The sequence below is a fragment of the Bufo bufo genome, chromosome 1 (assembly GCF_905171765.1).
Source record: "Bufo bufo chromosome 1, aBufBuf1.1, whole genome shotgun sequence".
Lineage (NCBI taxonomy): Eukaryota > Metazoa > Chordata > Amphibia > Anura > Bufonidae > Bufo > Bufo bufo.
Genome location: NC_053389.1, coordinates 734,682,509 through 734,695,360, shown reverse-complemented (window position 1 = coordinate 734,695,360; position 12,852 = coordinate 734,682,509). Strand labels below are relative to the sequence as shown.

At 46.9% G+C, this 12,852-nt stretch overlaps 1 protein-coding gene across 3 annotated transcripts in view; it reads right to left on the bottom strand.

Moving 5' to 3' along the window:
• DUSP11 (dual specificity phosphatase 11) overlaps nucleotides 1-10,721 on the bottom strand; it is a 46,423-nt gene extending 35,702 nt beyond the window's left edge. For all 3 annotated transcript variants that reach the window (XM_040414386.1, XM_040414388.1, XM_040414387.1), the window contains exons 1-3: nucleotides 10,574-10,721; nucleotides 1,465-1,540; nucleotides 1,249-1,380 (exon numbers count right to left, since the gene is read on the bottom strand). In XM_040414386.1, the coding sequence (XP_040270320.1) occupies nucleotides 1,249-1,380; nucleotides 1,465-1,540; nucleotides 10,574-10,683 (318 nt within the window). In that variant the 5' untranslated portion in view covers nucleotides 10,684-10,721. The remainder of the gene's footprint in view (nucleotides 1-1,248; nucleotides 1,381-1,464; nucleotides 1,541-10,573) is intronic.
• Nucleotides 10,722-12,852: the final 2,131 nt, after the last annotated feature.

Here is a 12,852-nt window from a genome sequence, read left to right as displayed (position 1 = left end):
ATGGGTTGATCAGGGGCTAATAAGGGGTTAATAAGTGACGGGGGGGGGGGGGGGGTGTAGTGTAGTGGTGCTTGGTGCAACATATTACTGAGCTGCCTGTGTCCTCTGGTGGTCGATCCAAACAAAGGGGACCACCAGAGGACCAGGTAGCAGGTATATTAGACGCTGTTATCAAAACAGCGTCTAATATACCTGTTAGGGGTTAAAAAAATCACATCTCCAGCCTGCCAGCGAACGATCGCCGCTGGCAGGCTGGAGATCCACTCGCTTACCTTCCGATCCTGTGAACGCGCGCGCCTGTGTGCGCGCGTTCACAGGAAGTCTCGCGTCTCGCGAGAGGACGCACCGGCGCGTCCACCCAGAACAACAGGACCGCCGCAAAGACGCAATCCTGCGTACGGCGGTCCTGAGGAGGTTAAGATGCCGTAGTCTGGTGCCTCAGTTGAAGGCGCTGTTCAAAAGTGAGGCATGCAATTACTGGACTCCCTGGTCGCAAATGCGCCTCATTTTCGGGCTTAGCCTGATAGCAGGGCTGCTGAGTCTTGCAGTGGTCACCATGTGCTGCTGCACCAAATTAGCGTAGGGACCCACTTTAAAGGGGTCCCCTCTCCTGATATGTCTGGTTTAGGAACTACTTGTATTCCCCATGTAATAAAAATTCTGCAGCATCTATTCCAGGGATGGCCAACCTGCGGCTCTCCAGCTGTTGCAAAACTACAACTCCCATCATGCCCGGACAGTCTACAGCAGGACATGGTGGGAGTTGTAGTTTTACAACAGCTGGAAAGCCGCAGGTTGGCCATGCCTGATCTATTCTGATGTCTCTTATGTTGTGTTGTTCCTCTATTATTCCTGCTAAAAGTTATGAATGAATTTCCAGCAGTCGGCAGTACGGCTAGGGCTACACAGCGACATGTGTCGCGTGACAAAAGGGTACAACTACATTGCGACATTCATGTCGCACATTTTTTATAATGATAGTCAATGGTGTCGCACTAGGACATGCTGCGACGCGAAAGTGGCACAAAAATCCAACTTGGATGGATTTTTGGCGATTGTCGTCTTGCAGCACATTGCAGTGTGACACCACTGACTATCAGCGACAATATGTAGTTGTGTAGCCCTGGCCTAAAGGTACAGGTGGGTGTTACCTGTTGGGGTTGTGTCCCTCCGCAGGTAGGAGGACCAGTACAATACAGACTGACAATTTGGAAGTGAACCTAGAGTAGTCCCTTGCAGGTGATTTACCGCTGGGGAATAGTAGCGCTTGGTGCAGGTTAAATCGACCACCAATCCGAGTTCTTCATTTTGCTTGGCGACTTCCTTAACGAGATCTGAAGGTGAAAATCGCTGCCACGGGGAGAGCTTGTTATCATACATCTGAAGGAGAAGCACAGGGCACGGTCAGGTCCAGACAGCAAGTACCATCAGAAGAGCCATGTTATATTTCCACACAAAGCTTACGTTCTTTAGAGGGACTTTAAAAGCGATAAAACGTGTTCCTGGGATCCGCTTTCCAACTGGAACGTATTCTGTCCACCTGCAAGGGAAGGAAGGGGAAAAGGGACACGCCCTAAATCACTTAAAGGGTTTCTGTCACCCCACTAAAGTGATTTTTTTTTTTTGGGCTAGTTAAATTAGTTATATAGCGATATATGAAAATATAATAGTGTTCCTTACATTGATCCAGCAGTTTAGTCAAAAAACGAAGTTTTATCATATGCAAATTCGGTCTCTACCAGCAAGTAGGGCGTCTACTTGCTGGTAGCTGCTGCAGAAATCCGCCCCCTCCTCTTGTTGATTGACAGGGCCAGCCGGGATCTCCTCCTCCGGCCAGCCCTGTCGGCATTTAAAAAATCGCGCGCCCGTGTTGAATCTGCGCAGGCGCTCTGAGATGAGGAGGCTCGTCTCCTCAGAACTCCCTCAGTGCGCCTGGCCGATGACATCTTCTATTTCGATGATCTCATCGGCGCAGGCGCACTGAGGGAGCTCTGAGGAGACGAGCCTACTCATCTCAGAGCGCCTGCGCAGAGTCAACACGGGCGCGCGATTTTTGAAATGCCGACAGGGCTGGCCGGAGGAGGAGATCCCGGCTGGCCCTGTCAATCAACAAGAGGAGGGGGCGGATTTCTGCAGCAGCTACCAGCAAGTAGACGCCCTACTTGCTGGTAGAGACCGAATTTGCATATGATAAAACTTAGTTTTTTTGACTAAACTGCTGGATCAAAGTAAGGAACACTATTATATTTTAATATATCGCTATATAACTAATTTAACTAGCCCAAAAAAAAATAATCACTTTAGTGGGGTGACAGAAGCCCTTTAACCACCTCAGCCCCCAGTGCTTAAACACCCTGAAAGACCAGGCCACTTTTTACACTTCTGACCTACACTACTTTCACCGTTTATTGCTCGGTCATGCAACTTACCACCCAAATGAATTTTACCTCCTTTTCTTCTCACTAATAGAGCTTTCATTTGGTGGTATTTCATTGCTGCTGACATTTTTACTTTTTTTGTTATTAATCGAAATTTAACGATTTTTTTGCAAAAAAATGACATTTTTCACTTTGTTGTAAAATTTTGCAAAAAAAACGACATCCATATAGAAATTTTGCTCTAAATTTATAGTTCTACATGTCTTTGATAAAAAAAAAATGTTTGGGTAAAAAAAAAATGGTTTGGGTAAAAGTTATAGCGTTTACAAACTATGGTACAAAAATGTGAATTTCCGCTTTTTGAAGCAGCTCTGACTTTCTGAGCACCTGTCATGTTTCCTGAGGTTCTACAATGCCCAGACAGTACAAACACCCCACAAATGACCCCATTTCTGAAAGTACACACCCTAAGGTATTCGCTGATGGGCATAGTGAGTTCATAGAACTTTTTATTTTTTGTCACAAGTTAGCGGAAAATGATGATTTTTTTTTTTTTTTTTTCTTACAAAGTCTCATATTCCACTAACTTGTGACAAAAAATAAAAAGTTCTATGAACTCACTATGCCCATCAGCGAATACCTTGGGGTCTCTTCTTTCCAAAATGGGGTCACTTGTGGGGTAGTTATACTGCCCTGGCATTCTAGGGGCCCAAATGTGTGGTAAAGAGTTTGAAATCAAATTCAGTAAAAAATGACGAGTGAAATCCGAAAGGTGCTCTTTGGAATATGGGCCCCTTTGCCCACCTAGGCTGCAAAAAAGTGTCACACATCTGGTATCCCCGTACTCAGGAGAAGTTGAGGAATGTGTTTTGGGGTGTCTTTTTACATATACCCATGCTGGGTGAGATAAATATCTTGGTCAAATGACAACTTTGTATAAAAAAATGGGAAAAGTTGTCTTTTGCCAAGATATTTCTCTCACCCAGCATGGGTATATATAAAATGACACCCCAAAACACATTCCCCACCTTCTCCTGAGTACGGAGATACCAGATGTGTGACACTTTTTTGCAGCCTAGGTGGGCAAAGGGGCCCATATTCCAAAGAGCACCTTTTGGATTTCACAGGTCATTTTTTACTGAATTTGATTTCAAACTCCTTACCACACATTTGGGCCCCTAGAATGCCAGGGCAGTATAACTACCCCACAAGTGACCCCATTTTGGAAAGAAGAGACCCCAAGGTATTCGCTGATGGGCATAGTGAGTTCATAGAACTTTTTATTTTTTGTCACAAGTTAGTGGAATATGAGACTTTGTAAGAAAAAAAAAAAAAAAAATCATCATTTTCCGCTAACTTGTGACAAAAAATAAAAAGTTCTATGAACTCACTATGCCCATCAGCGAATACCTTAGGGTGTCTTCTTTCCAAAATGGGGTCACTTGTGGGGCAGTTATACTGCCCTGGCATTTTCCAGGGGCCCTAATGTCTGGTAAGTAGGTAAATGACCTGTGAAATCTGAAAGGTGCTCTTTGGAATGTGGGCCCCTTTGCCCAGCTAGGCTGCAAAAAAGTGTCACACATCTGGTATCTCCGTACTCAGAAGAAGGTAAGGAATGTGTTTTGGGGTGTCATTTTACATATACCCATGCTGGGTGAGAGAAATATCTTGGCAAAAGACAACTTTTCCCATTTTTTTATACAAAGTTGGCATTTGACCAAGATATTTATCTCACCCAGCATGGGTATATGTAAAATGACACCCCAAAACATATTCCCCAACTTCTGCTGAATACGGAGATACCACATGTGTGACACTTTTTTGCAGCCTAGGTGGGCAAAGGGGCCCAAATTCCTTTTAGGAGGGCATTTTTAGACATTTGGATACCAGACTTCTTCTCACGCTTTGGGGCCCCTAAAATGCCAGGGCAGTATAAATACCCCACATGTGACCCCATTTTGGAAAGAAGACACCCCAAGGTATTCAATGAGGGGCATGGAGAGTTCATTGAAAAAAAAAAATTTTGGCACAAGTTAGCGGAAATTGATTTTTTGGATTTTGTTCTCACAAAGTCTCCCTTTCCGCTAACTTGGGACAAAAATTTCAATCTTTCATGGACTCAATATGCCCCTCAGCAAATACCTTGGGGTGTCTTCTTTCCAAAATGGTGTTATTTGTGGGGTGTTTGTACTGCCCTGGCATTTGAGGGTCTCCGCAATCATTACATGTATGCCCAGCATTAGGAGTTTCTGCTATTCTCCTTATATTGAGCATACGGGTAATGAGATTTTTTTTTTCCGTTCAGCCTCTGGGCTGAAAGAAAAAAATGAACGGCACAGATTTCTTCATTCGCATCGATCAATGTGGATGAAAAAATCTCTGCCAAAAAAAGAAAAAGGAGGGGAAAGGCGTCTGCCAGGACATAGGAGCTCCGCCCAACATCCATACCCACTTCAGCTCGTATGCCCTGGCAAACCAGATTTCTCCATTCACATCAATCGATGTGGATGAATAAATCATTGCCGGGATTTTTTTTTTTATATATACAAAGTGTTTGCCAAAGTATATGAACACCGCCACCTCCTCAGCTCATATGCCTCGGCAAACATATCTTTTACTGCAGAGGAGAAATCTCGTCTTGCAGCGCCGCATACACCGACTTGCGTGTAATCTGACAGCAGCACAATGCTTCTGTCCGAATGCACATCAGTGCTGCAGCTGGTCGATCGGTTGGTCCACCTGGAAGGTAAAAAAAACAAAACAAAAAAGAAAAAACCAGGCCGCAAAGCAATAACTTTATTAACTTTAGAACAGAACATATTAACTTTTTTAAACTTTTTTAACTTTTTTACTTACCGGTAATTTTTTTTTTGTTTAGTTTTTTTTACCTTTATAGAACAAACCTCTCCTTCCCCATGGGACAATGTGCAAAGCGCAAATCGCCCAAAGATGTGGCGAAGTACGTTATGCACTTTATCCCAGGTGAAAGGAGAGGTTTGCAGCAGCTGAGAGTAAAAGGGCCCTAATAGCCCTGTGTGCCTGTCCTGTGAGATGCAATCCCTATGCTAGGTGTACCTGTGTGTGGTACTTCCGGAAACACTCTCCATAGCATAGGGCAGGGTGGTCAGCACAGTCAGGACAGAAATAGCGGGTGTCACGCCTTATTCCACTCCTGCTACAGACACGACATCTTTTTCGGGGTGACGGTTGGGTTGAGGTACCAGGAACGACACTGGGGAAATGTCGCTCGTGTAGACGGCTAACTACACTGGGGGATGGGGCCACGGAACCTCCTGGGTAAAGGAGGTTCTCGATGATCTCTTCCTGGAATTTGAGGAAAGATCGTGTTCTCCCAGCCTTACTGTAGAGAACAAAACTATTGTACAGCGCCAATTGAATTAAATATACAGACACCTTCTTATACCAGCGTCTGGTTCTGCGGGAAACTAAATACGGAGACAACATCTGGTCATTGAAGTCCACCCCTCCCATGAGCGCATTATAGTCGTGGACACAGAGGGGCTTTTCAATGACACGGGTTGCTCGCTCAATTTGGATTGTCGTGTCTGCGTGAATGGAGGAGAGCATGTAAACGTCACGCTTGTCTCTCCATTTCACCGCGAGCAGTTCTTCGTTACACAAGGCAGCCCTCTGCCCCCTTGCAAGACGGGTGGTTACAAGCCGTTGGGGGAAGCCCACGCGACTAGTTCGCGCGGTGCCACAGGCGCAAATCCGTTCTAGAAACAAATGCCTAAAGAGGGCCACACTTGTGTAAAAATTGTCCACATAAAGATGGTACCCCTTGCCGAATAAGGGTGACACCAAGTCCCAGACTGTCTTCCCACTGCTCCCCAGGTAGTCAGGGCAACCGACCGGCTCCAGGGTCTGATCTTTTCCCTCATAGACACGAAATTTGTGGGTATAGCCTGTGGCCCTTTCACAGAGCTTATACAATTTGACCCCATACCGGGCACGCTTGCTTGGGATGTACTGTTTGAAGCCAAGGCGCCCGGTAAAATGTATTAGGGACTCGTCTACGCAGATGTTTTGCTCGGGGGTATACAAATCTGCAAATTTCTGGTTGAAATGGTCTATGAGGGGCCGAATTTTGTGGAGCCGGTCAAAAGCTGGGTGGCCTCTGGGACGGGAGGTGGTGTTGTCGCTAAAATGCAGGAAACGGAGGATGGCCTCAAATCGTGCCCTGGACATAGCAGCAGAGAACATGGGCATGTGATGAATCGGGTGCGTTGACCAATATGACCGCAATTCATGCTTTTTTGTCAGGCCCATGTTGAGGAGAAGGCCCAAAAAAATTTTAATTTCGGAAACTTGGACTGGTTTCCACCGGAAAGGCTGGGCATAAAAGCTTCCCGGGTTGGCGGATATAAATTGTGTGGCATACTGGTTGGTCTCTGCCACGACTAAGTCCAAGAGCTCCGCAGTCAAGAACAGCTCAAAAAATCCCAGGGCCGAACCGATTTGAGCCGTCTCAACCCGAACTCCAGACTGGGCGGTGAAAGGGGGAACTACAGGTGCGGCTGAAGTTGGTGACTGCCAATCAGGGTTTGCCAGCACCTCAGGGATTCTAGGGGCTCTACGGGCCTGTCTTTGCGGTGGCTGCGACGGGGTAACTAGTGCACGTGCCACCGTACCAGCTTCAACTGCCCTTCTGGTGCTCGCCACGTCACCATGTTGTACGGCAGTGCTGGTACTAGGTCCAGGGAGGGCTGCGCTGCTGGTGTATGCCTCACCACGTGATCCGGCAGCGACAGCCCCACTCTGCTGCTCTTGAAGCGGATCCTGCATAACCTGTGGTCTAGCGACATGGGGCCGGGTACGCCTGGTGCTGCCAGGGACCTCCACCTCCTCGTCCGAACTTTGGGTCAGAGAGCCACTGCTTTCCACAGGTTCATATTCTGACCCGCTAGATTCATCAGATGAGGGTTCCCACTCCTCATCCGACTGGGTCAGAATCCTGTAGGCCTCTTCAGAAGAATACCCCCTGTTTGACATTTTGGACTACTAAATTTAGGGGTATTCCCTGAGACTACCCAAGAAAAAAAGCAAACCTGTCTTACAAAGGGGAGGCTAGCGAAGTACCGGAGGCCGCTGCGGTTGATAAAAAATATCAAAACTGATTTTTTTATCGCCGCAGTGCGTGTAAAATGAATGTGCAGTGATCAAAAAATATATATTTTTTGTCACTGCGGTGGGGCGGGCGTGGGTGAACGCACGTGTGGGCGACCGATCAGGCCTGATCGGGCAAACACTGCGTTTTGGGTGGAGGGCGAACTAAAGTGACACTAATACTATTATAGATCTGACCGTGATCAGTTTTGATCACTTACAGATACTATAAAAGTACAAATGCTGATTAGCGATACGCTATTCAGCGAATAAAAGTGACTGCGGTGCGGTGGGGTGGGCGCTAACTGACGCTAACTACCTAACCAAGGGGCCTAAACTATCCCTAAAACCTAACAGCCAATACTAGTGAAAAAAAAAAAGTGACAGTTTACACTGATCACTTTTTTTCCTTTCACTGGTGATTGACAGGGGCGATCAAAGGGGTGATCAAAGGGTTAATTGGGGTGCAGGGGGGTGATCTGGGGCTAAGGTGTAGTGTTGGTGCTACTCACTGTGAAGTCTGCTCCTGTGCTGGATCCAACCGACGAAAAGGACCAGCACAGGAGCAGACAAGCCATATAACAGATCATATTTACTAATATGATCTGTTATATGGCTTGTGATTGGATTTTTTAAAAATCGCCAGCCTGCCAGCCAATGATCGTTGCTGGCAGGCTGGTGACTAACTTGTTCTTTAACTTTTGCCGGCCCGCGATGCGCATGCGCGGGCCGGCTTGGAGCGAAATCTCGCGTCTCGCGAGATGACGCGTATATGCGTGACTGTGCGCAGCGCTGCCACCTCCGGAACGCGAATCTGCGTTAGGCGGTCCGGAGGTGGTTAAAGGGAAAGAGATGAACGCAGACAATCATCTTACAGGCACAATTTTTTTGCTCTTTGCAAACATTTTTTAAAGAGTCGCCAACTACGAGCTTTTAAAAAACTGTCACATCTCTTGGTTTTATGCCACCCTCACCACTTTCCTTAAAGGGGGCGCAGCAAGGGCGGGAAGGGGGTGTGACCAATCGTTACAACAAATTTATCTTCATTTATGCCCTAAGAAGCCAGAAGTCTATGACCGCTGTGAGGATGCGCCTCGTTATACATCAGGTGTATCCACTAGCAGCGCAGGGGACATCAAGACCGATGCAGAAAGCGCCAGTCAAGCACTGATGAGGTCATTCCACCTGGAAGCGTTCCTCTGTCTACGATGCTGACGGCGCCTCCACTTCCAGGTCAAATACGTATAGGATTTAATTTTTTGGGACTTTATTTAGTGTTTCTTTAATTCAATTTTTTTTTGTTTTAATCCCATGAAAGGATTTAACTTTTTTTTTTAAAGAGTTGTCCACTCATTATATGGATGGCCTACCCTTAGAATAGGGCATCAACGTCTGATCGGCGAGGGCCTGACACCTGCCCATCGGAAAGTGACGGTCTGTCCTGAGGATAGGGCATCACTATAAACGTACCGGATAACCCCCGGGCCTCTCTCAGGTTTGTCCCTATGACACCCGCTGACCTGTTACATGTGCACTTGGCAGCTGAAGGCATCTGTGTTGGTCCCATGTTCCTATGTGCCCTCATTGCTGAGAAAAATGATGTTTTAATATATGGAAATGAGCCTCTAGGATCAACGGATGAGCAAACTTATGGACCATAGCGCAATTCCATGACGGAATGCATAAGGGAAGCCATAAGGGGCATTCCGTCATAATAGAAGTTTATGGCCAGCGTAACGGATCCGTCGGGTACACTCGCTGTCACAGCGCACATGAGGTGTCCGGGAGTGTATGACTACTACCCCTACTATTCACATGTAGCGGGTGATACTTTAGAAAGTTACTTAAATGTAGTGTTGAGCGAACTTCTGTTTTAAGTTCGGCGTCTAAAGTTCGGCTTCCGGTTAGCGGAGAATCCCGATATGGATTCCGAATTCCGTTGTGGTCCGTGGTAGCGGAATCAATAATGGGCGATTATTGATTCCGCTACCACGGACCACAACTGAATTCGGAATCCATATCGGGATTCTCCGCTAACCGGAAGCCGAACTTTAGACGCCGAACTTAAAACAGAAGTTCGCTCAACACTACTTATATGTTACAAGGCCCATTTCAGAGCTTGGCAATCTTAGAAAGCTACTACCATCCTGTATAACACTACGGCGGTGGTTTACAGACAGGGGTTATCCAAAGAAAATGATCACGTATCCACGGGGTGATGTCATCGGACTTCAGGAGGTCTGACCACTGATCATCACTAGGGAACTGAACCCGAGTTCGCTGAAAGGTTTTCAACAGTAGAAATCAATTTCTGAAGTTAATACCCGCAAAGTAACAACTTCGGCTCATCGGAGCCAATACATTCTAACACTGTACCGAGCGCTCGAAGATTTATAAGAATCGACTTCGGATGTTTCATAAACCCTAATCATCATCATCATCAATCAAAAATCATTTTGTTCAGCTGTTTCTGAGATACAGGGGGTTAAAAATTAGAAAACCGTCACTTTGATTTCTTTGAATCAGGTCAGTTGACGGCTCATGTGCATCTCTGATATTGGCGCTCCCATAGAAATGAATGGAGTCTAGCCACGCATTACCGACCGCTCCGTCCGTTTCAGGGGGGCTCCACAGGGTACGGGTCCCCGGCTCTCATTATCGGTGTAGGTCCCAGCTGTAGGACCAGAGAGAAGAGGTCCCAGCTGTCAGGAAGAGCTGCACATGAGCCGTCAGATGACCTGAGAAAACAGAAACTGACAGCTTGCAAATAGACACATTTTAACCCCTGCACTAAGAAACGGCTCAACGTTTTGAAGAATATGTAAGTCCCAGCTGCCCCAGTATAGAAACATAGAATGTGTCGGCAGATAAGAACCATTTGGCCCATCTTGTCTGCCCCAGTATAGTGACCCCCTGCCAGCACTGGTCTGTACTACCACCCCATGAAGCGCCTTCCTGTGCCAGCCTCTGTGGGCATGTAATGGGCAGAAGCCTTCCCTCCCCAGTATCATGGAGCAGTTCTGATCCCGCTCAGCCCTATGGTCGGGGAGCCTGCGCTCCGCTCTCACCGGTCCGGTATGGAGTTGTGTTTCATGGCTGCGGACTGGAGGTGGATGTGACAGCAGACGGGGATCCGGAGAAACGAAACTGGAAACTTCAGTAAGGAATGCACTGCCATCCAGACCACGCCATTACCGAAGCCACGTCACAGGCGGGGCGCAGAGTGATGTCGTCATCGCGCCGGCCGGGAGCGCGCCATCTTTGTTTTGGGCAAGGAGTGTTTCTTTTATTATTCTCGTGGTGTCATGGATGAGAGCTTTTCTGTCCCTGCAGTGACATGTGCACATGCATATTCATAGTAATGTACCTTACACTGCCATTGGGGTAGCAGGTTGTATCATGGCAAATAGCAGAAAATTCATTTGTTCATTTGTGTATGCAATGGGGTTAGGGTTGCCTCCTTTCCCAACAAAAATACCAGCCAAGTTAAGCCACACCCCAAAGGGGGTGTGATTGTGGGGTGTGGCTTAACACAGGGTGTTAAGTCGCTATGTCATGTCATAATGTGGCTCCCAGTATTGATAAAGCCCCCATTAGTGCCCCTGGTAATAGTAATGCCCCCATTAGCGCCCCTAGAATTAACAATGCCCCATTAGCGCCCCCAGTAATAGTAATGCCTCCATTAGTGCTCCCCAGAATTAATAATGCCCCCATTATTGCCCCTGGTAATAGTAATGCCTCCATTAGTGGCCCCCAGAATTAATAATACCACCATTAGTGCCCCCCAGAATTAATAATGCCCTCATTAGTGCCCCCAGTGATAGTAATGCCCCCATTAGTGCCCGCCCCAGAATAATGCCTCCATTAGTGCCTCTCATTAATATTAATTTCCCCGTTGGCTCCCCCAGAACTAATAATGCCCCCATTAGCGCCCCCAGTAATAGTAATGCCTTTATTAGGGCTCCCCAGAATTAATAATGCCCCCATAAGTGCCCCTTAGTAATATTAATGCCCCAATTACTGCTCCCCAGAATTAATAATGCCCCCATTATTTCCCCCATGTAATAGTAATGCTTCTATTAGTGCCCCCCAGAATTAATAATGTCCTCATTAGTGCCCCCAGTGATAGTAATGCCCCCATTAGTGCCCGTCTCAGAATTAATAATTTCCCCATTAGTGCCCCTCATTAATATTAATGTCCCCATTGGCACCCCCAGAATGAATAATGCCCCCTAGAATTAATAGTGGCTCCATGAGTACCCCCCAGTAATAGTAATGCCCCCATTAGTGCCCCCCAGAATTAATTATGCCCCTATTAGTGCCCGACAATAATATGAATGCCCCAATTAGTGTCCCCCAGAATTACTAATGCCCTCATTAGTACCCCCCAAAATGAGTAATGCCCCCTTCTCTGCTTTGATGGCACTGCTGTGAACACTTGCTGCTGACTGGAAGCTCAGGACAGGACCTGCTCTCCAGCGTGATGACCTCTCGCAGGTCCTGTACTGCACATCCAGTCAGCAGCGAGTGTTCCCCGGGGCGCAATCAAATGGATGAGGTGAGTTACCGGCCGGGTGGCAAACCCTAAATGGAATTAATGCTTATTGACCAGCATTATTACATTGTGAAATACAGAATGCTATTTCAGAAGGCCACTACAACCACGGAATTAGCAACAGTCCCTAATTTTCATAGACAATCACGGCAAATTCACTGAAAACGGATGGTTCTTATGTAAGGTGGGCTTGGGAGGCATTCCCAGGGACAGGGCTTACATGCCCCAAATTTACCAACCACATCGTTGGAAAGTGTGTAACCTCCGCCACCGCAGTCCATATTTGTAAATTGTCCCAGATTCATGTAAGAAAAGAGCACCATAGGCTGTGTACCTTCAGTACATATCAGTACATATAAACTGCAATCAGGAGCGTCAGAGGTTTGCCTTAGAAATCTGTCCTGGTATAGACACAACTAAACTGACATGTGTCAAAGAAATGTAAGAATGCTGCCGGTATCCGTGTGCCCTCAGCGACAGGTGCCCACCTCACAGGGTAACAATACTTTCAGGAAAAAGAAGGCATGTGGTGCTCAGCCAATACTACAGACAATTATAGAGCATCTCCTATTCTTGTCTGTATGAGTTGCGGACGAGAAAGGTCATTTTTAGTGATGAGAGTGAGAAGGTATCCATATTTTGCAGATCTGTGGTTTGCGGACTGCAGTACAGACACGGTCGTGTGCATGAGGCCTAACTCCTGCATTGTAGATCCCGAGTCCCTATTTTCACCCCCTCCGGCCCCTCTAACATGAGCATCGGAGCATTTCACGTTTTACAGGCTAGGACAGC